The sequence below is a fragment of the Ochotona curzoniae genome, unplaced genomic scaffold (assembly GCF_017591425.1).
Source record: "Ochotona curzoniae isolate NIBS_2020 unplaced genomic scaffold, NIBS_Ocur_1.0 contig_517, whole genome shotgun sequence".
NCBI lineage: Eukaryota > Metazoa > Chordata > Mammalia > Lagomorpha > Ochotonidae > Ochotona > Ochotona curzoniae.
Genome location: NW_024466454.1, coordinates 2,896,237 through 2,916,523, shown reverse-complemented (window position 1 = coordinate 2,916,523; position 20,287 = coordinate 2,896,237). Strand labels below are relative to the sequence as shown.

General features: G+C 41.5%; 1 protein-coding gene across 1 annotated transcript in view; it reads left to right on the top strand.

Annotated features, from left to right (window-relative positions):
- SPON1 (spondin 1) overlaps window positions 1–20,287 on the top strand; it is a 279,261-nt gene that overhangs the window by 78,528 nt on the left and 180,446 nt on the right. Inside the window, exon 3 of the mRNA XM_040989073.1 lies at window positions 6,892–7,025. Coding sequence (XP_040845007.1) covers window positions 6,892–7,025 — 134 coding nt within the window. The remainder of the gene's footprint in view (window positions 1–6,891; window positions 7,026–20,287) is intronic.

Here is a 20,287-nt window from a genome sequence, read left to right as displayed (position 1 = left end):
AAAAAGCCAGTTTGAAGAGACTTATTAAGTTTCAGAATAGTCAGAGATGGCAGGAAACTTGAAATTATCTGACTAGGAATTTTTTTAAACATTAAAAAAGGTTTTATTTTTTAAAGATTTATTTATTTTTATTGGAAAGGCAGATTGTATAGAGAAGAGACACAGAGAAAGATCTATCTGCTGGTTCACTCCGCAAATGGCTGTGACAGCCAGAACTGAAGAAATCTGAAGCCAGGAGCTAGAAGCGTCTTTTGGGTCTCGCACTCAGGTACAGGGTCACAAGGTTTTGGGCCATTCTCCACTGCTTTCTCAGGCCACAAGCAGCAAGCTAGATTGAAAGTTGAGCAGCCGGAACATGAACCCACATGGAATCACAGCACTTGCACAGGGAAAATTAACCAATTGAGCCATCATGTTGGGCCCAACCATGATTGCAATGTTGTGTATACAACACACAGGGATTTTCCAACGCATTCATGGAAAAATGTGTACTGTGAAAAAACCATAATGTATTCCAGGTTTTTTGCTGCCCCCCCCAAATAAATTCATCTTTCAATTCCCTTTTCCATGAAAATTTTGAAATCCCCTTTTAGGAAAATAGCTGGATAATATAAGGAAAGAGACATAAACCCATGGAAATTTGATTCTAAGAAAGAATCAAATAGGAGTGCTAGTGATCAAAACAACTATAACAGAAATGAAGAATGCCTTTGATAACTTTGTTACTAAACTGTTCCCAAAATGCAAAGCATAAAGAAAAGGACTGGAGGCTAAAAAAGAATACAATATCTAAAAACCGTGGGACAAGTATACAAGGTATAAATAGGAATACTGGGAATTCCAGAGGGAAAGAGAGAGAAACAAAAGATGTGCTTAAAGCAGTAATAATTGAACATTTTCCTAAAATTAAAGTCAGATACCAAACCACAGACCCAGGAAGCTCAGAGGATAATAAGCAAAGTAAATGCCCAAAACTAGAAGCAAAAAGTTATAGCTTTAAGTATGCCATATTACAACTTCAGAAGATCAATGGCAAAGAAAAAAAATTCTAAAGTAAGCTAGTGGAAATGAAGTAAGGAGGGAGGGATGAAGGAAGGAAGAAAGAATCCTTCAGCTAACATCATACATAGTAACGAGAAATCCACTAAAACCAGGCAAAATGTACCTTTGCACTACTGTTTTATAGAATTATGCCACAAGAAAGTATTCAGGTTGGAAAGGCAGAATGTCTTTGTTTATAGATGATATCATTAGCTGTGTAGACAGTCTGGAAAAAGTCAACCAAGAAGGGAAGAGAAAGAGAAAAATAACCTGGAAATGGTGAGACATGAAGGCAAAACCACTTGGGTGGTCAGCCAGCAGATGGAAGCTCTTTCTGTCTCTCCTTCTCTCTGTAAATGTGACTTTCCAATAAAAATAAATAAAAGACTTTTTAAAAAAAACTCATTAAAGTGTCAGGAGAAAAGTGACTTTCTTAAGCAAAATTTTTCCAGATACAACCCCTAAACTACAATCCATAAAAATAAATAAATTGGTCAATTGGGCTTCATCAAATTATAAAGCATGTATCTTTTAAATATTGTTTAATTTGAAAGGCAGAGTTACAGAAAGAGAGACAGATACCTCTCTTATCAGTTGGTTCATTCCCCACATGGCTGCTGCCCACAGCTGAGCCAAAGACAGGAGCCTCTGTGCAATATGCAGACAAACACTGTTTACTTAAAAAAAAAAAACAGCTATTAAGTCATGAAAATACATAAAGGAAACATAAATGCACATCACTCTGTCACAGAAGCCAATCTTCAAAAGTTTTAGAATATATCATTCTAACACAATGACTTTTTGGGAAAAGAAACTATATAGGCAGTCCAAAGATCATGACAGATGGCTGGGAAGGAGGGGTGAACAGGCAGAGCACAGTGTATTTTTAAGGCAATAGAAGTGTTCTCTGTGATACTTTGCATGTCACACATCTGATTTATCAATGCATATCATGATTCATATGCATATGTATAATGCATATTACTATACATTTTAAAAAACCCATAGAATATGCAGCACCCAGAGTGAAGTCTAATGTAGGCCGTGGGCTTTGTAGTGATATGCTGTTGTAGATTCACTGCGAAAAGCAAATGTAGCACTCTAGGTGGGGATGTTGGCAATGGGGGAGGCTGTGCATCCGTAGGGCTAGAGGATATATGGGAACATTCTACTTCCTGCTCGGTTTTGTTGTGACCCTAAAACTACTGTGAAACATGGTACCTAACATTTTAAAAGTAGCTTATCCGATGGAAAAATGGAGTCAGATAGTGACTCAATCATATTAAAACTAACTTCCAATTAATTAAAGACCTAAATGAGGAAAGCTAAAATCATAAATCTAATGGAAGAAAATATTAGAGAATATCTATATTTCCAATTTTAGGAGGCAAGATCATAAAAATGCAAACCGGAGGAGAAAAATCAATGACTTTGGCTAGATAATGATTTCTGTTAAATGAAGACTTCTCAAGATTTATCTGTAGGCAACAGAAAGGAGTAAATATTTGTAAATTATGGGATATTCACATCTAGAAAACCCTTTGAATCATCAAGGGAAAGATAGGAAAATCCTCTAGCAAATATGTGAGCAGACAGTTTACAGAAAGCAGAGCCTGATAAATTTATGAAAAGATGTTCATATTTGCTGGCGTTAAACTAAAACAGGAAGCTGTTTCTTTCCAACCATTAGGCAGAACTATTAGAAAATATGGTAGTAACAGGTGGGGCCAAATATGGAGTGAATATATGTGAACAAACTCCAAACACTTATGCATAGCTAATAGAATAAAAGTTAGATATAGCCATTCTGTCAGAGAACCTGGCAGTGCTTTGTGAGACTAATATTTATACCTACAACCCAACAAACCAGCAATCCTAACTCCTTGATTTGTGTTGCTGAGAAAATCTGGTTGCAAGTAAAGCAGTGTGAGATTCCTCCTTGCACCAATATTTCTGGAAGCAAAGAGCTGAGAGGCTGCTAAGTGCTTTTCACTAAGAGAATGAACAAATAAAATATGCATGATGAATATAAGGGAATACAAGGTCGCAATCAGAAACCATAAATTACTTTCACATGAAGTGACATTGACATAGCTCAAAAATCATGAGCTCAAAACGACGAGTGAGAAAAAATAAAACTGCAAAACTATTCTAAATAATTTGAAGTAAATATATAGTTCATGGACTATGGAATCAAAACATAAGTTTGTTTTGGTGCTAAAAAAAAAAAGTTTGAAATCTGTGCACAGAGAGGGTATTAAGAACTTTGTGTAAAATGAGTTTTATGTCCATATTACCAAAAGTAATATATATACAAATTCAATGCCGTCCCAATCAAAATCCTAAAAACATTTCTCAGAAATACAAAATAAAATACAAAAGTTCATCTGGAAACTTAAGAGACCACAAATAGCTAAAACTGTCCTGAAGAATAAAAATCAAGTTGGAGGAATCACAATTCCAGACCTCAAGACATATTACAGAGCAGCGGTCATCAAAATAGTCTGGTACTGGTACAGAAATAAAGAAGATCAGTGGAACAGAATAGATACATCAGACCGGAGCTCACCCATGTACAGCCAACTCATCTTTGACAAGAGAACTGAAAGTAATCCAGAGGGAAAGCCTGGTCTCTTCAACAAAAGCTGTTGGCAGTGTTGGATAGCAGCTTGCATAAGTAAGAAGCAAGACCCAACCTCTTACTTTATGCAAAAACCAGCTCTAAATGGATAAAGGACCTAAATCTGCATCCAGAAACCATCAAACTATTAGAGGAAAACACAGGAAGCACTCTGGAAGATATAAGCATTGGGAAAGACTTCTTCAGAAAGGCACTAAAAGCATAGGCAGTCAAAGACAAAATAAAAAAATGGATTACATCAAACTAAAAAGCTTCCGTACAGCAAAGGAAACCATCAACAGAGAAGCAACCAACAAAATGGTGGAAAACCTTTGTGCACCATACAACTAATAGAGGAATTAATATCAAGGATATACAAAGAGCTTCAGAAAGTCAAGGACATGAATAACCATGAAGAAATGGGTGAAGGAAATGAACAGACATTTTTTAAAAACACAAATTCAAATGGATAATAGACATACGGAAAAAAATGCTCAGGCTCTGTAGCTCTAAGGGAAATACAGATGAAAACTACACTGAGGTTCCACCTAACTCCAGTGAGATTGGCCTACATTCAGAAATCCAGTAACACCTGCTGGCATGGATGTGGGAAGAAAGGCACCCTCCTTCACTGTTGGTGAAACTGTAGGTTGGTACAGCCACTGTGGAAGTCAAAATGGAAAGAGCTAAGAAGATTGAAAATTAATCTGTGCTATGACCAAGCTATCCCACTGCTGGGAATATATCCAAAGGAAATTAAATCTGCATATGAGAAAGGAATCTGTAATCCTATAGTTACAGCAACACAATCTATAATAGCAAAGACAGACTATTCAGATGCCCACTGAAAGAGGAATGGATAAAGAAACTGTGGTTCATCTATTCTATAGAATACTCTACTCAGCCATTAAAATGAATGAAATTCTACAATTTGCAAACAAGTGGTTTCAACTAGAGACCACTATGCCCACTGAAATAAGCCAATCCCCAAAGGACAAGTATCATATATTCTCTCTGATATAAGGCAACCTTCATGTAAAATGCAAAATTAATAAACAAATAGATAAATATGCATGCATATATAATCATCTAGAGGGATTATATAATATAGACTATCATATCAAGATGTGAAGATACAATGCAATGTGCATCTCTACTTTAAAATCAATGATACACTCCCAATGAAATTGTTAAATATATCCTGACAATAGGATGCTGGACTCTCTGCCATTGTCCTTACCTACAATGTCAGGATACAATTAAATAGCAGAATGATGGACTTGTGAATGTTTTTAAAGGACTATACTATTGTAATAATATAGGGGAAATCAGGAGGGGAGGGACTTGGGGAAGAAGGAGGGGAAATCCCTGAGCCTATGGAACTGTATCATTTAAAAAATTTTTTAAAAGAGGATTATGAAAAAAGTATACATGATGTTAAAACATTTACATCTGGATGTTAATACATTTTACATGATGTTAAAAAATTTACATCTTTATTCCATTTTCCATGAAGTTTCTGAAGTAGCTACAAACACTCAGGACATATGTTAAATATGTAAGAGAGCTGCTAAATACAGGGAAGGTTAAATGGAACAAAGCCTCTATAGAGACACATCAAATGTAATCAATATTGCCCCAGCATGACTTGGTGATGAAATTATAGAATGAATGAAGTAAGATTTTGACTTAATTCTTTTTGTCTGCTATCTTACAAAGGAGATGATTTTTAAAAGTAAGATAAATATAGTATCAATATAATGATTGTTTTTGAGTATTAATTGAATAACTCAAATAAAGCACTTAGCTTAGTGCCCAGCATATACCAAAGATAATAAATTTTATCAGTGGTGCTAGCACTACTGGTGACACAATTACTATCAGTTGCATTTGGGTGATTCCCCTTCTAAAGGTACTTTTGGGTCTAACATAGCCCTTCTAAGGGATAGGCAAGTACCACAGTAGACCCCGAATTAAGTAGACTGGGAAAGAGCTGAACCTGCCTTGTGAAATGGAAGAGGCATCACCATTTTATTTATAGTGTTTTAGGAAACTGGTGGTTAGTTTGGAAGAATATTGGTTAGTGAATAGGAATGTAACATTGAAATGAAGGAGACACTACGCAATTAAAAAGTGCTACAAAATGATAAGGCTTCAGATACTTTGTTACACTTCTTCCAAAGCAGTTTAGCACTTTATAATAATGTAGCTGATTGACACAGCCTAGCTATAGAACATTTGCTTTGCGTTATGCCTCCTCCTTCTTCCTCCTCCTGTCCAGATTGTTGTAGTGCTGCTTCCTCAGGGGTGACACAGTGTCTGGGGCCAGAGAGCATGGGTGTCTCACTCCGTGTCCCCCTGTTGTGTTAACCACTGACTGGGGCTCTGCTAGACACGGTTCTAGGACCTGGGAATATGAAGCTGCTAACAAACAAAATAATGAGTTTAAAATGAAGGAAGTGTCAATCTGGAAACTCAGGGACTCTTCCCGCGTGGCATTGCACTTTTTTTTTTATACTTTTTTAAGATGGATTTATTTTTATTGGAAAGCCAGATATACAGAGAGGAGGAGAGACAAAGATCTTCTGTCCGATGGTTCACTCCCCAAGTGGCCGCAATGGCTGGAGCTGAACCAATCCGAAGCCAGGAGCCAAGAAGCCAGGAACTCTTCCAGGTCTCCCATGCAGGTGCAGGGTCCCAAGGCTTTGGGCCATCCTCGACTGCTTTCCCAGGCCACAAGCAGGGAGCTGGATGGGAAGTGGGGCTACTGGGACTAGAACTGGCGTGCATATGGGATCCTGGCACGTGCAAGGCCTTTAACCACTACGCTATTGCACCAGGCCCAGCATTGCATTTTTTTATTATTATTATTATTATTATTATTATTATTATTTTATTGGAAAGGCAGATACACAGAGAGGAGAGACAGAGAGGAAGATCTTCCGTCCGATGATTCACTCCCCCAAGTGAGCGCAACGGGTCGATACTATGCCGATCCGAAGCCAGGAGCCTCTTCCAGGTCTCCCACAAGGGTGCAGGGTCCCAAAGCTCTGGGCCGTCCTCGACTGCTTTCCTGGGCCACAGGCAGGGAGCTGGATGGGAAGCAAGGCTGCCGGGATAGAACCGGCGCCCATCTGGGATCCCGGGCATGCAAGGCGAGGACCTTAACCACTGCGCCGGGCCCCCGGCATTGCATTTTAAATGTGTTGTTTTTCCATTCTTTTCCATAGATCATAGATGAAGAAGAAACCCAGTTTATGAGTAACTGCCCCGTTGCCGTGACTGAAAGCACTCCACGGAGGAGGACGAGGATCCAGGTGTTCTGGATTGCACCTCCAGCAGGAACCGGCTGTGTGATTCTCAAGTAAGTCCACGTGGCCAACTGACACCCCTGCCCTGAGCTGGTCGAAGACCTCATGATGCACCTGCAGAAAGGAAAGTGGCTTGACTGGGGCTTGGCCAGGCTGCATCATCTCCTTTTTCTGTTCCCTTGACTCTAAGATGGCGTGGGGATATCACAGGCCAGGTGCTAGCTACATGAAGAATGATTCCATCAGATGGGATAAGTCTCATAGCCACTCCCTGTCTTTAATTAGATGCTGATGATGCTAGAGAGCTTGCCAAGAAAACCCAGGTGAAGATAACCTGATTCCTTCCACCTGCAACTTAGCACGTGTTCTTAGGATCCCCAATTCCCAGCATGCTTAGGCTGACTTAAAAGTAACTTCCGTTGGCCACGGCCCCGGGCTCTGCTGGGAGCCATTGTCTTCCCTGCCGTCTGGTTCACTTCCTCTCCAGTTTCCTGGTCTTCTCAGGGGGTGTTGGAAGCTGCTAAGAGGTATTTACTGAAATATTTTTCTCTAAAAAGTAGCATGGTCTCAAATGTACATTTCCAAGTTCGTTTGACGGAGAACAGTGTTGTCTGAGCAGGAAAACAGTGTGTGTGGTTGGAGAAGTTTGTAAAATGCTGTACTGTTTCCTTTCTTGCAGAGTTATAACACACATTGGCATATTGAAGGTTTTGTAAATCTATACTAAAGAGAAAACTGTTTAACTTGGTTTCATCCAGAATGTTCCAGACTTAAGACCAAAGTTCTGGTGTTTTTTTGTTCGCTTTTGTTTTTTTCTTTTTGAGACATCCATTAATGTTTACTGAGGAAGCTAGTCTATTGTGGATGTAGGTAGAGGCCCGTTTGAAAGTGGTTTGAGGATTTTCGGATTTCAGCTAGGCGTGAGTGCCTAGTCGTGGGTAGCCGGCCAGGGCTCCAAGGGTCCTAAAAGTCATTTCTCGAAGAAGGTAGAGGCTGTCAAGTTCCCTGCCATTTTCTGCCTTTTTAAATCCTTGATTATGCCTTGCTCACTTGTCAAATATGGACATTTCAACAGAGTTAAGACCCTGGTTAGCTGAAGCCCACGCTTTAGGAGATGTTAATAAGGAAACTTCCAGCCGAGGCCTCCAGGCCCTGCAGTTTCTGCACGTCAGCTGAGCCTGGCTCATGGCTGCATCTGCCCATTGTCCAGACCACCTTGTCTTTGTCTGGCTTGGCTTTGCTGGTATCTGTCTAGGCATCACTTGTCCTTCCTTGATAAGCTCCCTGGCATTAATCTACATTGATGATTTAAACAAAGAAAAAATTCAGCTGTGAAATCTTTGAAATGAAATTTTCATCGTAAATAGGAGTTGGAAACATGGCTCTAGGATTCAGTAGACATGTGGAAGTGAAAAGCGGTGGAATGAGAACAGAGGTTTTGTGGAGCCAGGGGAGTTGGTGGTCCTCAGCAGCGTACGGCCGAGATTTCAAGCCCAGCAGAGGAGTGGGGAAGCCAAATGGTGAATAAAGGGCCACTTCGGCTCCAGCTGCAGGTTGGCGTGGGAAGCTGGAAATGGTTAATGATGAGCAGGGCGACAGGTGTGATTCATTTGAAGGGCATATTTGGCTTTCTTTGGCCTTGAGATGAAAGCTGGAGATTTAGGGAGACGGACACACACACACTCAGAGAGAGACGGAGAGAGAGAGAAGCTGTCAGTCGTTAACCAGGTCCTGATGGTCTGACCAAGGGCTACAGGGGCTGGGGCCCGAGTTCTGTCCTTGTTAACAAGGTCTGGGTGTCCTCTGGCTGTCTTTGGCTCTCATCCTGGAGCTTAACTTCTAATGGGAGTCGGATTACTCCAAAGACAGTTGGAAGACATCAGATCTCTGAGGAGGCTTCTGGCTCTACCTGCCCATATCCCCCTGGCCCAGATCTCTGCTTCTCTTTGGTTTATTATTCTCACAAACCAGAAGCATTTGATCTTCCTGGTAGAAGCCAGAAAGGCATCGCAGGCTTACCCACTAACAATCAACATATGTGAACATGTGCTTATCCATTAACAACGTATGCAGCTTGTTCACTCATTCCTTGAACAAAGGCAGTTGAGCTTCTATTTGCCCAGACCTACAGACAACCAAGGTTCTCACAGGTCAAATGGAGGAGAGAGGTGAGTCACACTCCATGTACCAGGAACCGGGCTGCCCATCCACATGTCTTTGTCCAACTTGAGCTTTAGGGAGAAAGACCTGCACTCCACAGAGGACAAACACGCCCCCAGGAAGGAGACAAATTTCTCAAAGTCACACATTTTTATTTTGTGTTCTTCCTTTTATTTTTCTGAAGCAATTATATACAAGCTACAACTGTTTAAGAGAAGCATTTTATAGGTAAAAAAAAGTACACTCAAATTTCATAAAAACGAGTGTTGGGGCACAGTACATGACACACTGCTTTGGCAGGCCTGTGTACTATATCAAAGCTGTGGAATCAGATGCCAGGTAACTCCAGACTGGTTCATCTAGCTTCCTGCTAATGCTCCTTAGAAGAGCAGCCAGTGATGGTCCAAGTGCTTGCATTCCTGCCACCCATAGTGGAGACCCAGACAGAGTTGCTGGCTTCAGTCTGACCAAGTCCTAGCTGTTGTGGGTATTTGGGGAGGTAACCAGTACATGGAAGATCTTTCCCTCTACTCTGTCACCCTACCTTTTAAATAGTTCTTTAAACAATAAACAGGTAGTGAGATACAGAAAAATATAGACCACAAAAACAGTGAAAAGTTTTGATATCTCCAACAAATCCTACAGCTTCCCACCTAAGGGCAGCAGTAAATATTTGGGCTCTACACTTTCAGGCTTTTCACTATGCATCTGTATTCCTAAGGACAAACCTAAGAGCATACAGTTTTATTCTTGCGGGAATTTAAGTTGGCACCTATGGTGTGTATGTCGTATCTCAAACTTAAATAGATTTTCATTAAACAAAGCATATTAAAGCAATATCAAAGTCAGTACATGTGAGTATATCCAGCTCTTTTTTTAAGTCTTTAATTTTTTTTTTTAGAGTTTTTATTGGAAAGTCAGTTATAGACAGAAGAGGAGATACAGAGAGGATGATCTCCCATCCATTGATTTACTCCCCAAGTGGCCACAATGGCAGAGCTGAACCAATCCAAGGCTGAAGCCAGGAGCTGCTTCTCAGTTTCCCACGCAGGTGCAGGGTCCCAAGGCTTTGGGTCGTCCTTGACTGCTTTCCCAGGGTCACAAACAGGGAGCTGGATGGGAAGCGGGGCTGCTGGGATTAGAACTGGTGCCCATATGAGATCCTGGCACATATAAGGCGAGGTCTTTAGCCACTTGGTTACTGCGCTGGGCCAAATCAGCTCTTTTGTTTTTAATAAAATGATCACATGTTCTCTAAAATATGACTTAACTATTAGTTGATGGACATTTAAATTATTTCAAATTTTTATAAATAACGCTGTGATTATTTCACTTGTACTTGTCTTTGAACAATTATAAATCCATATTGGATGTCAAGAAATGAGATCGTAAGGGCTGCACATTTACCGTGTTAATAGTCCTTGCCAGAGTTCTCTCCAAAAAGCTTGCCAGCTGAGATATTCCGACTATAAACAGGAGAGCCTGAATTCTACTCAACAGTGCTTGCTGTTATCAGTCTTTAAGATTCTGACAATGTGGCAGGTAAAAATGGTATCTTCTGTTTATTCTTCTCTTAACATTCTGAAAAGTGTGAAGCAGTATAAAAATGTTCCATTCACAGTATATGGCACATTCATAATCTTGTTTTTCCAATGTGTCTTTAAAATTTATTTTAAATATTTAATTTTATCTTTAAAAATTGGCTTTTTAAGAATTTTGTTTCATGTATTTCAGATATACATATTTAACAATTTGCTGCTTCCTTCCAACGAGTTTTGCTTTTACATGTAAATACAAAACTGTTTTCATAAAAAATGTATCCCTGAAACTGATTTTTAGTCCCAACCATAACATTTTATCATAAATTTCAAATATTACCCACTACCATTTTTTGAAGACAAAATAGAGAGAGTGCGTGAGCGAGAGCGAGCTGCATCCACTGGTTTGTTTCCCCAGTGCCCACAATGACCAGGCTGGACTAGGTCAAGGTGGGGAGACAGGAACGTTCTCCGTATTTCCTGTGTAAGGGAACTCAATTAGTTGAATCATCGTGGCTGTCTCATGGAGTTCACATTAGCATGGTGTTCACCCGACAATTGAACCTAGGTGTTCCAATTCAGGATGCTAAGTGAAATGCCTGCCCTTCTACCTTTATTTAAAATTTGCTTATGGATGTCTGATCATACAAAAATTTTAAATCTTGATTCAAGCAAATACATCCATTTTTCTCTTATGGATTTTGATTTTTGTGTTTCCATTCAAAACTAGTTTTCCTAAACACAATGTTTATAATTTTTTGTATTTTTAACATTTTTCTATATTTTCAGATAAATTTAGATCCATAACTTTCCTGAGATCTAATTTTCTAGATGGTAACACATCAGTAAGCTTTAACAAAAAATAAATGGCATGCTCAAAATAAGGTACCAATGGAAACCTCAATCAGGTGATCCATTTGCAGTGGAGTGAGCAAGAGAGGCTCTGTGTTTCTCAGACCTGAGATAGCAAGTTGAGGGGGTAGAGAGGATGTGGTGGAAGGGACCACCACCTTACAGAAACTGAGAGCTTTGTTTAAGGAAACCATTTGGTCTAAGCACCTGGCCGCAGAGTCCCAGCTGTATTCCTTTCTGATTGCCTGAGAGTTCTCCCCTTGGACTTGACTCTTAACTACAAGGACAGTAAAGCATGCTGATGTGATCTATACCAGATGACCCACTCAAACACCTGAGTGTCTGGAAGAGGAAACAAAAGATACTCAAAATCATGGGAAATCAAAATCTACATGATCATTTTCTAAATGGAAAGTGAGTTCTCTCCCATGTATTTACCAAATTGTTTATTTCTCCCCACAGAGGTGAAATGCTACTTCATCAAACACAGAATTTTTTGTAGATTTCATTGACCCTTTTATGTATTTCTCCATGAAATTTGCACCATTTTATAGCACAATTTTGTGTTTTGATAGTGGCAAGTCAACACACGTTGATCTCATAGTTCAAAATGTTCATAATCAAGCAGATTTATAATTCCAGTTGAATTATAGGTTTGTGTGTTCAGTAAAAATTTAGATTGGGATTTTAAATGGCATGACATTAAATTAATATTTTAATATGGGAAAGTCAGCTTCTTTATGTTTCCCAGTCGTAAAATGAAACACTCCCTAGTAACTCAAAACTTCTGTCTTTCCTAAAAATTTTATGATTTTACTTCATTTACCATGCACATTTGTTTCAGGCCTTTTTCATTTTGGGTTGTTTTTCTCTACATGCATTTTTCATGTTAAACTTTGTAATCATAGACTGGTTAGGAAAGATGTTGATTTTTATACTTGAACTCCAATCTGAATACTGCTCAACTCTCATGGTACTTCTTATGACTTATAAGGAACTGTCTATATAAATAGTGAACAATGTGCCTGTTTCATGTTTTATCTAGTATCTCTAGCACAATATCAGATGGTTTTGTGCTTATTTTGGCTTTTTTCTTACTCCTGATTTAGTGAGTGCTATTTCACTTTTAAGTACAGTATGTAATCATAAGATTTGAATCAATGCTTTCAGTCAAGTTGAAGAAAACCCCTTATCTGAGAAAGGTTCTTTCCCATATTGAAGGTAATGCTTGAGGAACAAATCAGTTAACCAACTGGAGTTCCATGTGTGCCTATCATGTGCCCAGAGTCTACCAGACAATGAGAAAGGCTTGAGATACAAACCATGATCCTGACTTTCAGAATCATTTCAGTCTAGTTGTAGAGTCAATAAAATATGTAAATAAGAATAAACTTAACAGACATGGATGGGAGGCAAGTTAAACATGGTTGGAATTCAGAGGTGATGAATGAGGAACGGGATCATCAGTTTCTTAGGTTAGCATCTATCTTGAAGGCAGTGGTTGGATTTTGGCATATGCATGGAATGAAAGAGGTTATTCCAGGTGAAGTGTGGGTAGAGTGAAAATTGAAGTGAGGGCTTGGAGGTGAGAGAAATCTGACAGTCCTGAGAGATGTTAAACAGACTGATTGGGATTAGAAAGCCATTGGGGGCCAAAGTGCATTGCTGAATCATGGAGGTCCTCCAAAATCATCACGAAGAGGTTGAATTTACTTCAGGAGGCGTAAGGAAGCCATTAGTGATTATTATGCAATGGATTAGCACACTGGGAGGAAGGCTTGACAAAAAGCTCATAAGGACATCTAAATCTGGCTGCAAAGTTCAGGGCAGATAAAAAAGATCCTGGTTGCAGAGTCCAAAGCTGCAGCAGGAGATTTGTGTGGCAGTGTTTGGGTAACATACCTTGGTAGAATCAGCTGCTGTGTGCAGATGACAGTCCTGAAACCTGCTTGGTTGGTTGCATTCTTTGCCCAGAAGGAAGGGAAGCACACAGTAATTACAACTTTCCTTTTGGCACAAACCTGACCCTCTTTCCATTTTCCATTTGGATGCAGAGATTTGAACATTTCTAAATTACAGGCTTCCCAGGCAGCTCTTCTTATAACCTTCTCCCTACAAATGAATGGCCCAGCACTTATGGTTTCCATGGCCTGCACAGTGCTGCAAGAACGATGCAAACTAGTGCAGCAAAGGAGGCACTGATTAAAAGAAAAAGGCCCTGGGAGCACAAGAGATGTTTACAAATCCCACCAGAAAGGAGTTTGTTCCCATGAGGCTGATAAAAGTTTTTTTCTGCTAATGTGATCTCCACTATTATCTTTGGTTAGGTTTCTAGCACCTAATTGTCCTTCCCGGAAGGGTTTGAAATGTGGGTTAACCTTCTGCAGATAGTCACTTGGTGAACAATTATGGAAATTTAAGCTAATGAAACAATGATTGGCTACATACAATACTTACAATCAAGAGCCAAGTACAGTCTGGGGTGCTTTATAAATACTTATTTCATTCTTGGAGGAGATACTAAGGAGGAAGCTGAGGCACACAGAAGTTCAGTAATTTGTCCACCATAACAACTGGCATACTAATCAGTTTTCATTAGTATAGCAAAATACGCAAGGCAGACTCACTTTGTAGAGAAAATGGATTCATTTTGGCTTGTGGCTTAAGAGGCTCAAAGTTGAAGGGCATCATGTGCTGACGGGGACCCCAGGTAACACAGAGCATGGCAAGAGATGGGGAGCAGGCATGTGTATTTCCATTAGATTTCTCAAAGCCACAAGAACCCAGGCATATGAACCCCACTCTAATGACTGAGCTAATCCCGACTCCTCTCCCAGAGTCTCTGCTCTGAATACTGTGATGGGATTAGTTTCCCACTCTTTTCATCAGCATGGGGATGAAATTTCAGCGTGAGTTCGGGGTGACAAACCATGGGAGCTGGGACTCCAACAGAAGTACCTGACTCTGGAGCCTGCGACCGTCTCAGACTGGTGCTGCAGGGTCAGGATGAACTCGGACTGCTTCCTCTCCCCCAGCTTCAGGGACCAGAACTAGGCCACACGGCTTGTCAAGTCCCCTCCTCCATCCCCTGCAGTTATTGTTTTATTCACCAATGCTTCTCACCTTACTGCTGCAGGCCACGCATCACTGGTCACCTAAGCAGCTCCTTGCCCCTTAATCCTTCACTTTTCTAAGAGACTTGCTGTCCTTGTTTGTGGCCAAGTCGCACTGCTTGCCTAACATACTTCAGTGGGGCTCCCATCACCTTAAGATGAAGTTCCAGTGCCCAGTCACAGTGTGTGTGTAAATCCTTACAGCAGAGTCCCTGACCAACTTCCACTGAATGACCCCATAACTTTATTCCCCAGCTTTCCTAGTTGCTTTTCTGTGCGCAGGCACTGGGGACTCAGAGGCTGTCTTTGAAATTGTCACAGTGTAAGGGTGACTGCTAAGAACACACATCAGGTTCTTGCGATCCTGAAATTCAAAAATGTCTCAGAACTCATTTATATAAAAGATATCTTCCCTGAATGAACTTGAAAGTACTTCATCTTCTCATGTAACTATGAATTTGATTGAGATGCCATTCCAGGTCCTGTTAGGGGTGTTTCACAGTGTGTGGAATGTGTGCTATATTAACTTTCTGAAATCTGAAAACATCCTGAATTCCGAAACACAGCTGGCCTTGAGGGTAGCCAACGAGGGAGTTGAGCCCTGTTGCAACAGTGGGTGAGAAATCAGACAGTGAAAGCATTGCTTGGGCTAGGCTGGAGAGGGAAGAAGCAGCAGCCCTCTGGCCACATTGGATTTTCCATAAACACTTTTAAAAAGGCAATTCCCTTTTTGCCTGTGAAAGAGCCTGCTTCCAACTGCAGCAGCTACAGTGTGGGAGAGCTCATCACTGCTCCCCGTTGACAAAGCATAAACTCAGAAATTTCTTAACGCGCTGCTCAAGGCTCTACGTGACTTGCTGCAGCCACCCTTACACCCTCATTACAGGAACTTCTCCCCACACTGATCCATGAGCGGCAAGAGGGTGGGTGTCCCTTTCACTTCTCTGTGGCTAGCATTCCACAGCCCATTGTCGGTTTCTTCCAAGATTTATTTATTTGTATTAAACGTACAGATTTCGAGAGAGATGGAGCAATAGAAAGATCTTTCATACACTGGTCCACTCCCCAAGTAGCCACAATGGCCAGAGTTGAGCCAGGAGCTCTTTTAGGTCCCAAGAATGCAGGGTCTCCAAAACTCGGGTCATCCTAAGGTGCTTCCCCAGGCCAAAGGTGCGGAGCTGGGTGGGAAGTGGAGCAGCCGAGACACAAACTGTCACCAATATGGGATCCCAGCACTTACAAGGTGAGGATTTAGTCATTGAGACATCATATCAGGCCCCAGAGCCCATTTTTATAAACTTTTATTGAGAAGCCTCCACATTATTATTTAGGACTACTTTTGTAATTTAGTAGTGTAACTGCAAAGCTATGACATTCTAAACATTCAAATCCTAGAATATTTCTCATCTGATGCCTGAAAAGAAAGTTTACTGATCCCTGCCCTGCTACAGAGGACTGGAAACTCACTACTTGTTGCTTCTAAGCCTGAGTACTCCTACATTCCAGCTAAGACAAATGCTTTTGAACTCCTTATTTAAGAAGTGATCCCAGGGAGCAGAAGTGAGGGGTGGCCATGATATGATTCAATATTATTGAGTTGACTGTCACTGCAGGTCTCAGTGCCTGATCCCAATGGGATCTTTGGAGACGCTTTATCATATAGGTCAGAAAACTGGACCCAAAGTGAAGGGTGTGGGAGCCACTTGCCATTGGCTCTGTCCTCCATTAATCAAGGGCAGCCCTATAAACATTAGCTCCCTGCACACACACGAGTGTTGTACAGATTCTAAACACTTGTCACAGCATCACAAGTTCTGGGACAAGAGACGAGGGATACAATACATCATCTCAGAATGGTAAGGCAGAGCTGACTAAAGCCTGCACAGAGCTTGTCATTACCATAGTGGTTGGAATCCATAGTTGAACTGGAAGGACATAAAGAGCTGCACAGGGTTGTCTGCCATGGTGTCAGTGTTTTTGTGTAACCACCTGCCCCACTTCATCTGTTGAAACTTAATGCTCAGGGTGGTAGTGTTAGGAGTTGGGGTCATTGGGGTAATTGAGTTCTGTTTAGGCTATATTCTATCATGGATAGGAGTAGTGCCCTCATGCAGACTGCTTGCTGCCCTTAACTTGGGAGAATTTGCAATGAGTAGATGAGAAGCATGCCCTTACTAGACACCAAGTCTGTCAGTAGCTTGTTCTCAGTCCCCTGAACTGTGAACAATTACTTTCGATTGTTCTACGTCACACAGTTGATGCCATTTTGTTATGGCAACCAAATCAGACTAAGACGGTGCCCAACACATGCATTCATTGAGCAATGGTATTATTGGAAGCACTATCCTTACATGTTTTTAAAACTTTTAATTTTATTTGAAAAGCTGAGAGACAACAAAGATTTTCCAACCACCAATTCCTTCTCAAATGCCACAACAGCTGGGGTCAGTCCAAAGCCAGAAGTCTGAACTTGGTCTGGGTCTTCCAAGCAAGTAACAGGAGTCCAACTACCTGTTATGTCCCAGAGTGGGGCATTATCAGGAAGCTAGAATCAGACACAGAGCCAGGCCTGCAACTCCGGCACTCAGCTATGGGATGTGCACATGCCAAGCAGTGTTAACTGCTGTGCCAAATGCTAACATGATTTTTCTTAATCCTCATAAAAGCCTTTGGCTATACCATTCCCATCTTATTGATGAGGAAACTGAAGTTTTGTGAACTTACAGTCATAACAAAGCAATTAAGTAATGAGCTAAAATTAAAACTTACTTCCACCTGACTCCAAGACCCATGTTAATATACCAACGCTAAGCTACAGTGGATGGCTCTGACTACCTCGGTTGAACTGAATGGAGCAGGACTGAAACCTTCCTGTTAACCCGGGGATCAGAGGCTACCTATGGGACAGATGTTAGTTCCCCAAGTAAGGAAACTAAATGCCATTTAGGAAATGGAAAATAAGCCGAGGGAGCTGGCAAGAGAAAGGCTTGTTAGTGGGAAAAAAGGGTGAGTATTAAGGGGGAATTAGCTGGCATTTATAATGCTTACAACTTCATAGGGCTCACCAACTCTTTTTATCTTCAAAGAAAATAACATAGAGAAACCACAGGCAATGACTGTGTGTGTGATTTAGAGGAAAATGGCAAGGTTTGGAGGATCTGATGTGGCTGGAGCAAAGCTCACCCTACAATTTTTCTGGCATTAGATAACGAGTAAAACCGCAGGCTCCTTTGTTGTAAATCAGGGTGGCTTCACTGGAAGCAGGCGGGGACGTTAGCCATGTACCAAGGAGGAAACAAGGACTCTGCAGGAAAGGGTTGGGAATCCCATAAGCTGAAGTGGCTGGTTCTCGGGAAAGCAGTTGGAAAGACCAGTGTAGCTAATGGGCAACACGTGTTTGAGGACGCCTCAGACACCCCAGCGGCTGCACCATGCAGCACGTGGAATCCAGATGACACAGGTATCTAGGAGACCAGCCATGGTGCGATGTAGCAGTAATCCCAGACACAGGATTCAGCCTCCAGAGAAGGAAACTGGAGAGAATGACACTGGGAGTGTGGGCTGCAGGAGCACAGGCCCTGGACAGAGCTCCAGGCACAGCAGCAACTGGAGGTCATGTGGGAACATAAAGCTCATGTGAGCTGTGCCAGCATCATGGGCACCTTCATGGCCTGTCACGGTTGTGCAGCAGGATTCAGGTTTAGGGAGAAGACCAGTTCAGTCCTCACAGATGGAGCAGGGGTTGCCAATATGTTCTCTGTGGTCAGATCCCAACAACCACCATTTTTGGGGCTAAACTTATGTAATATAAAAGTGGCCAATTTTATTCTTTTTAATTTCAGTTGAAAGTTTAGTTGAAAAGAGTTTCACAGAGATGGATACACACACAAAGAGAATTACCATCTGCTGGTTCATTCCCTAAGGAGTCATAATGGCTGAAACCAGGAGCCAGGAATTCCATTTACGTCTCCTTCATGAGTGACAGGAACCCAGGTATCTAGTCTGTTTTCTGCTGCCTTCCCAGGCACATTAGCATTGAGTTAAAAGTGGAACAGCCAAGATACAAAACAGTCATTTGGGATGCTGCCACCACTGGTGGCGGCTTAACCCACTGTGCCACAGTGCTAGTCCCAAATTAACTGTTTTTGAAAGTCGTATCTGTTTTAATGTATTCAAAAAGGAAAATGACAGATTTTACATCTGATGGTTTCCTTCTTGTGAAAACGAGAGCTTCATCTGGGTATCCTGTCTGAGTGGGACCCCAACTACTTGAGCCATCATTTGCTGCCTCCCAGGGTGTGGTCTAGCAGGAGAAAACAATCACAAATGGGAGTCGTTGTCTTGGTGACGTATCGGGCTAATCCTCCCCCAGTGGTGCTGGCGTCCTGCATGGGCACCATGTCCCAGATGCCCTACTGCAGATCCAACTGTCTACTTATGCCCTGGGAAAGCAGTGAGGGATGGCCCAAGTCCTTGGGTCCCTGCACCCATGTGGGAGGCCCAGAAGAAGCTTCTGGCTTCAGATCACTTCAGCTCTAGTCATTGTGAACCTTTGAGAGGTGAATCGGTGGATGAAAGCTTCTCTTTCTCTCTGTAAATCTTCCTTGCAAATAAAAATTTAGGAAGTGCTAGAACTGAAACCTAGACACTCCAATATAGGGTGCAGGTGTCCAAGAAGAATCTTAATTGCTGTAGCAAATGCCCACCAAATCTATCGATTTTAAAATAATGAAGCTGATAGCTTGATTGGTAATGCATGAACAACATTCCAACCGAGTTCTGAAACCTTTCCATCACTTTAAGGTGTGAAGCCCGCTGCCCACTGAGCTTCTGAATCTCTCCCATAGTCCTTGGAAATCACCAATCGGCATTCCGTCTCTGTAGATCTGCCTATGCCATTTCCCTGCCATTTAAAAAATGTATCTGTTTATTTGAAAGTCAGAGACCTCAATCTGTATCACGTGATTCACTCCCTGGTGGCTGCAATGGCCAGGGCTGGGTAAAACTGAAGTCAGGAGCTTCACCTAGGTCTCCCGCATGGGTCACAGGGACCCAAATGCTTGTGCCGTCTTCTGCTTTTCCCAGGCTGTTAGCAGGGAGCTGGCTTGGAAGTAGAACAGTCTGGACAGAAACCAATGCCCATAGAGGATGCTGGTGACACAGGTGGTAACTGTGTCACACCACGATCCAGCCCTTGGATTTACCTCTATGAATATTTCATGTAAATAGAGTCCTACAGTATGGATCTATCAGGTCTGCTTTTATTCAGTTAAGAAGTTTTTGAGGCTCATCCGTGTTGTAGCAAGAATGAGTACAATCATCTCACTATCAGTGGAACACTGACTCCAGCGACCACTGCAGATAGGATAGTCTGAGAATGCTGAAGTCCTTTATGTAAAAGGGTATAATATTTGCACACAATGAGTGTATCCTTCTGTATATTTCTTACAAAAGGACAGATATGTGTGGGTTTTTGGTTTGAAGGGTTTTTAAATTTTATTTGTCTTGATTTTAAAAGGAAGAAAATACAGATTTTCAATCTTCTGGTTCACTCCCCCAATACCCACAGTGATAAGGGGTAGGCTAGGCCAAACCAGGAGTCTGGGTCTCCCACATGGTGCCAGGGGAGATAGGAGCTGTGATATGTGTGCC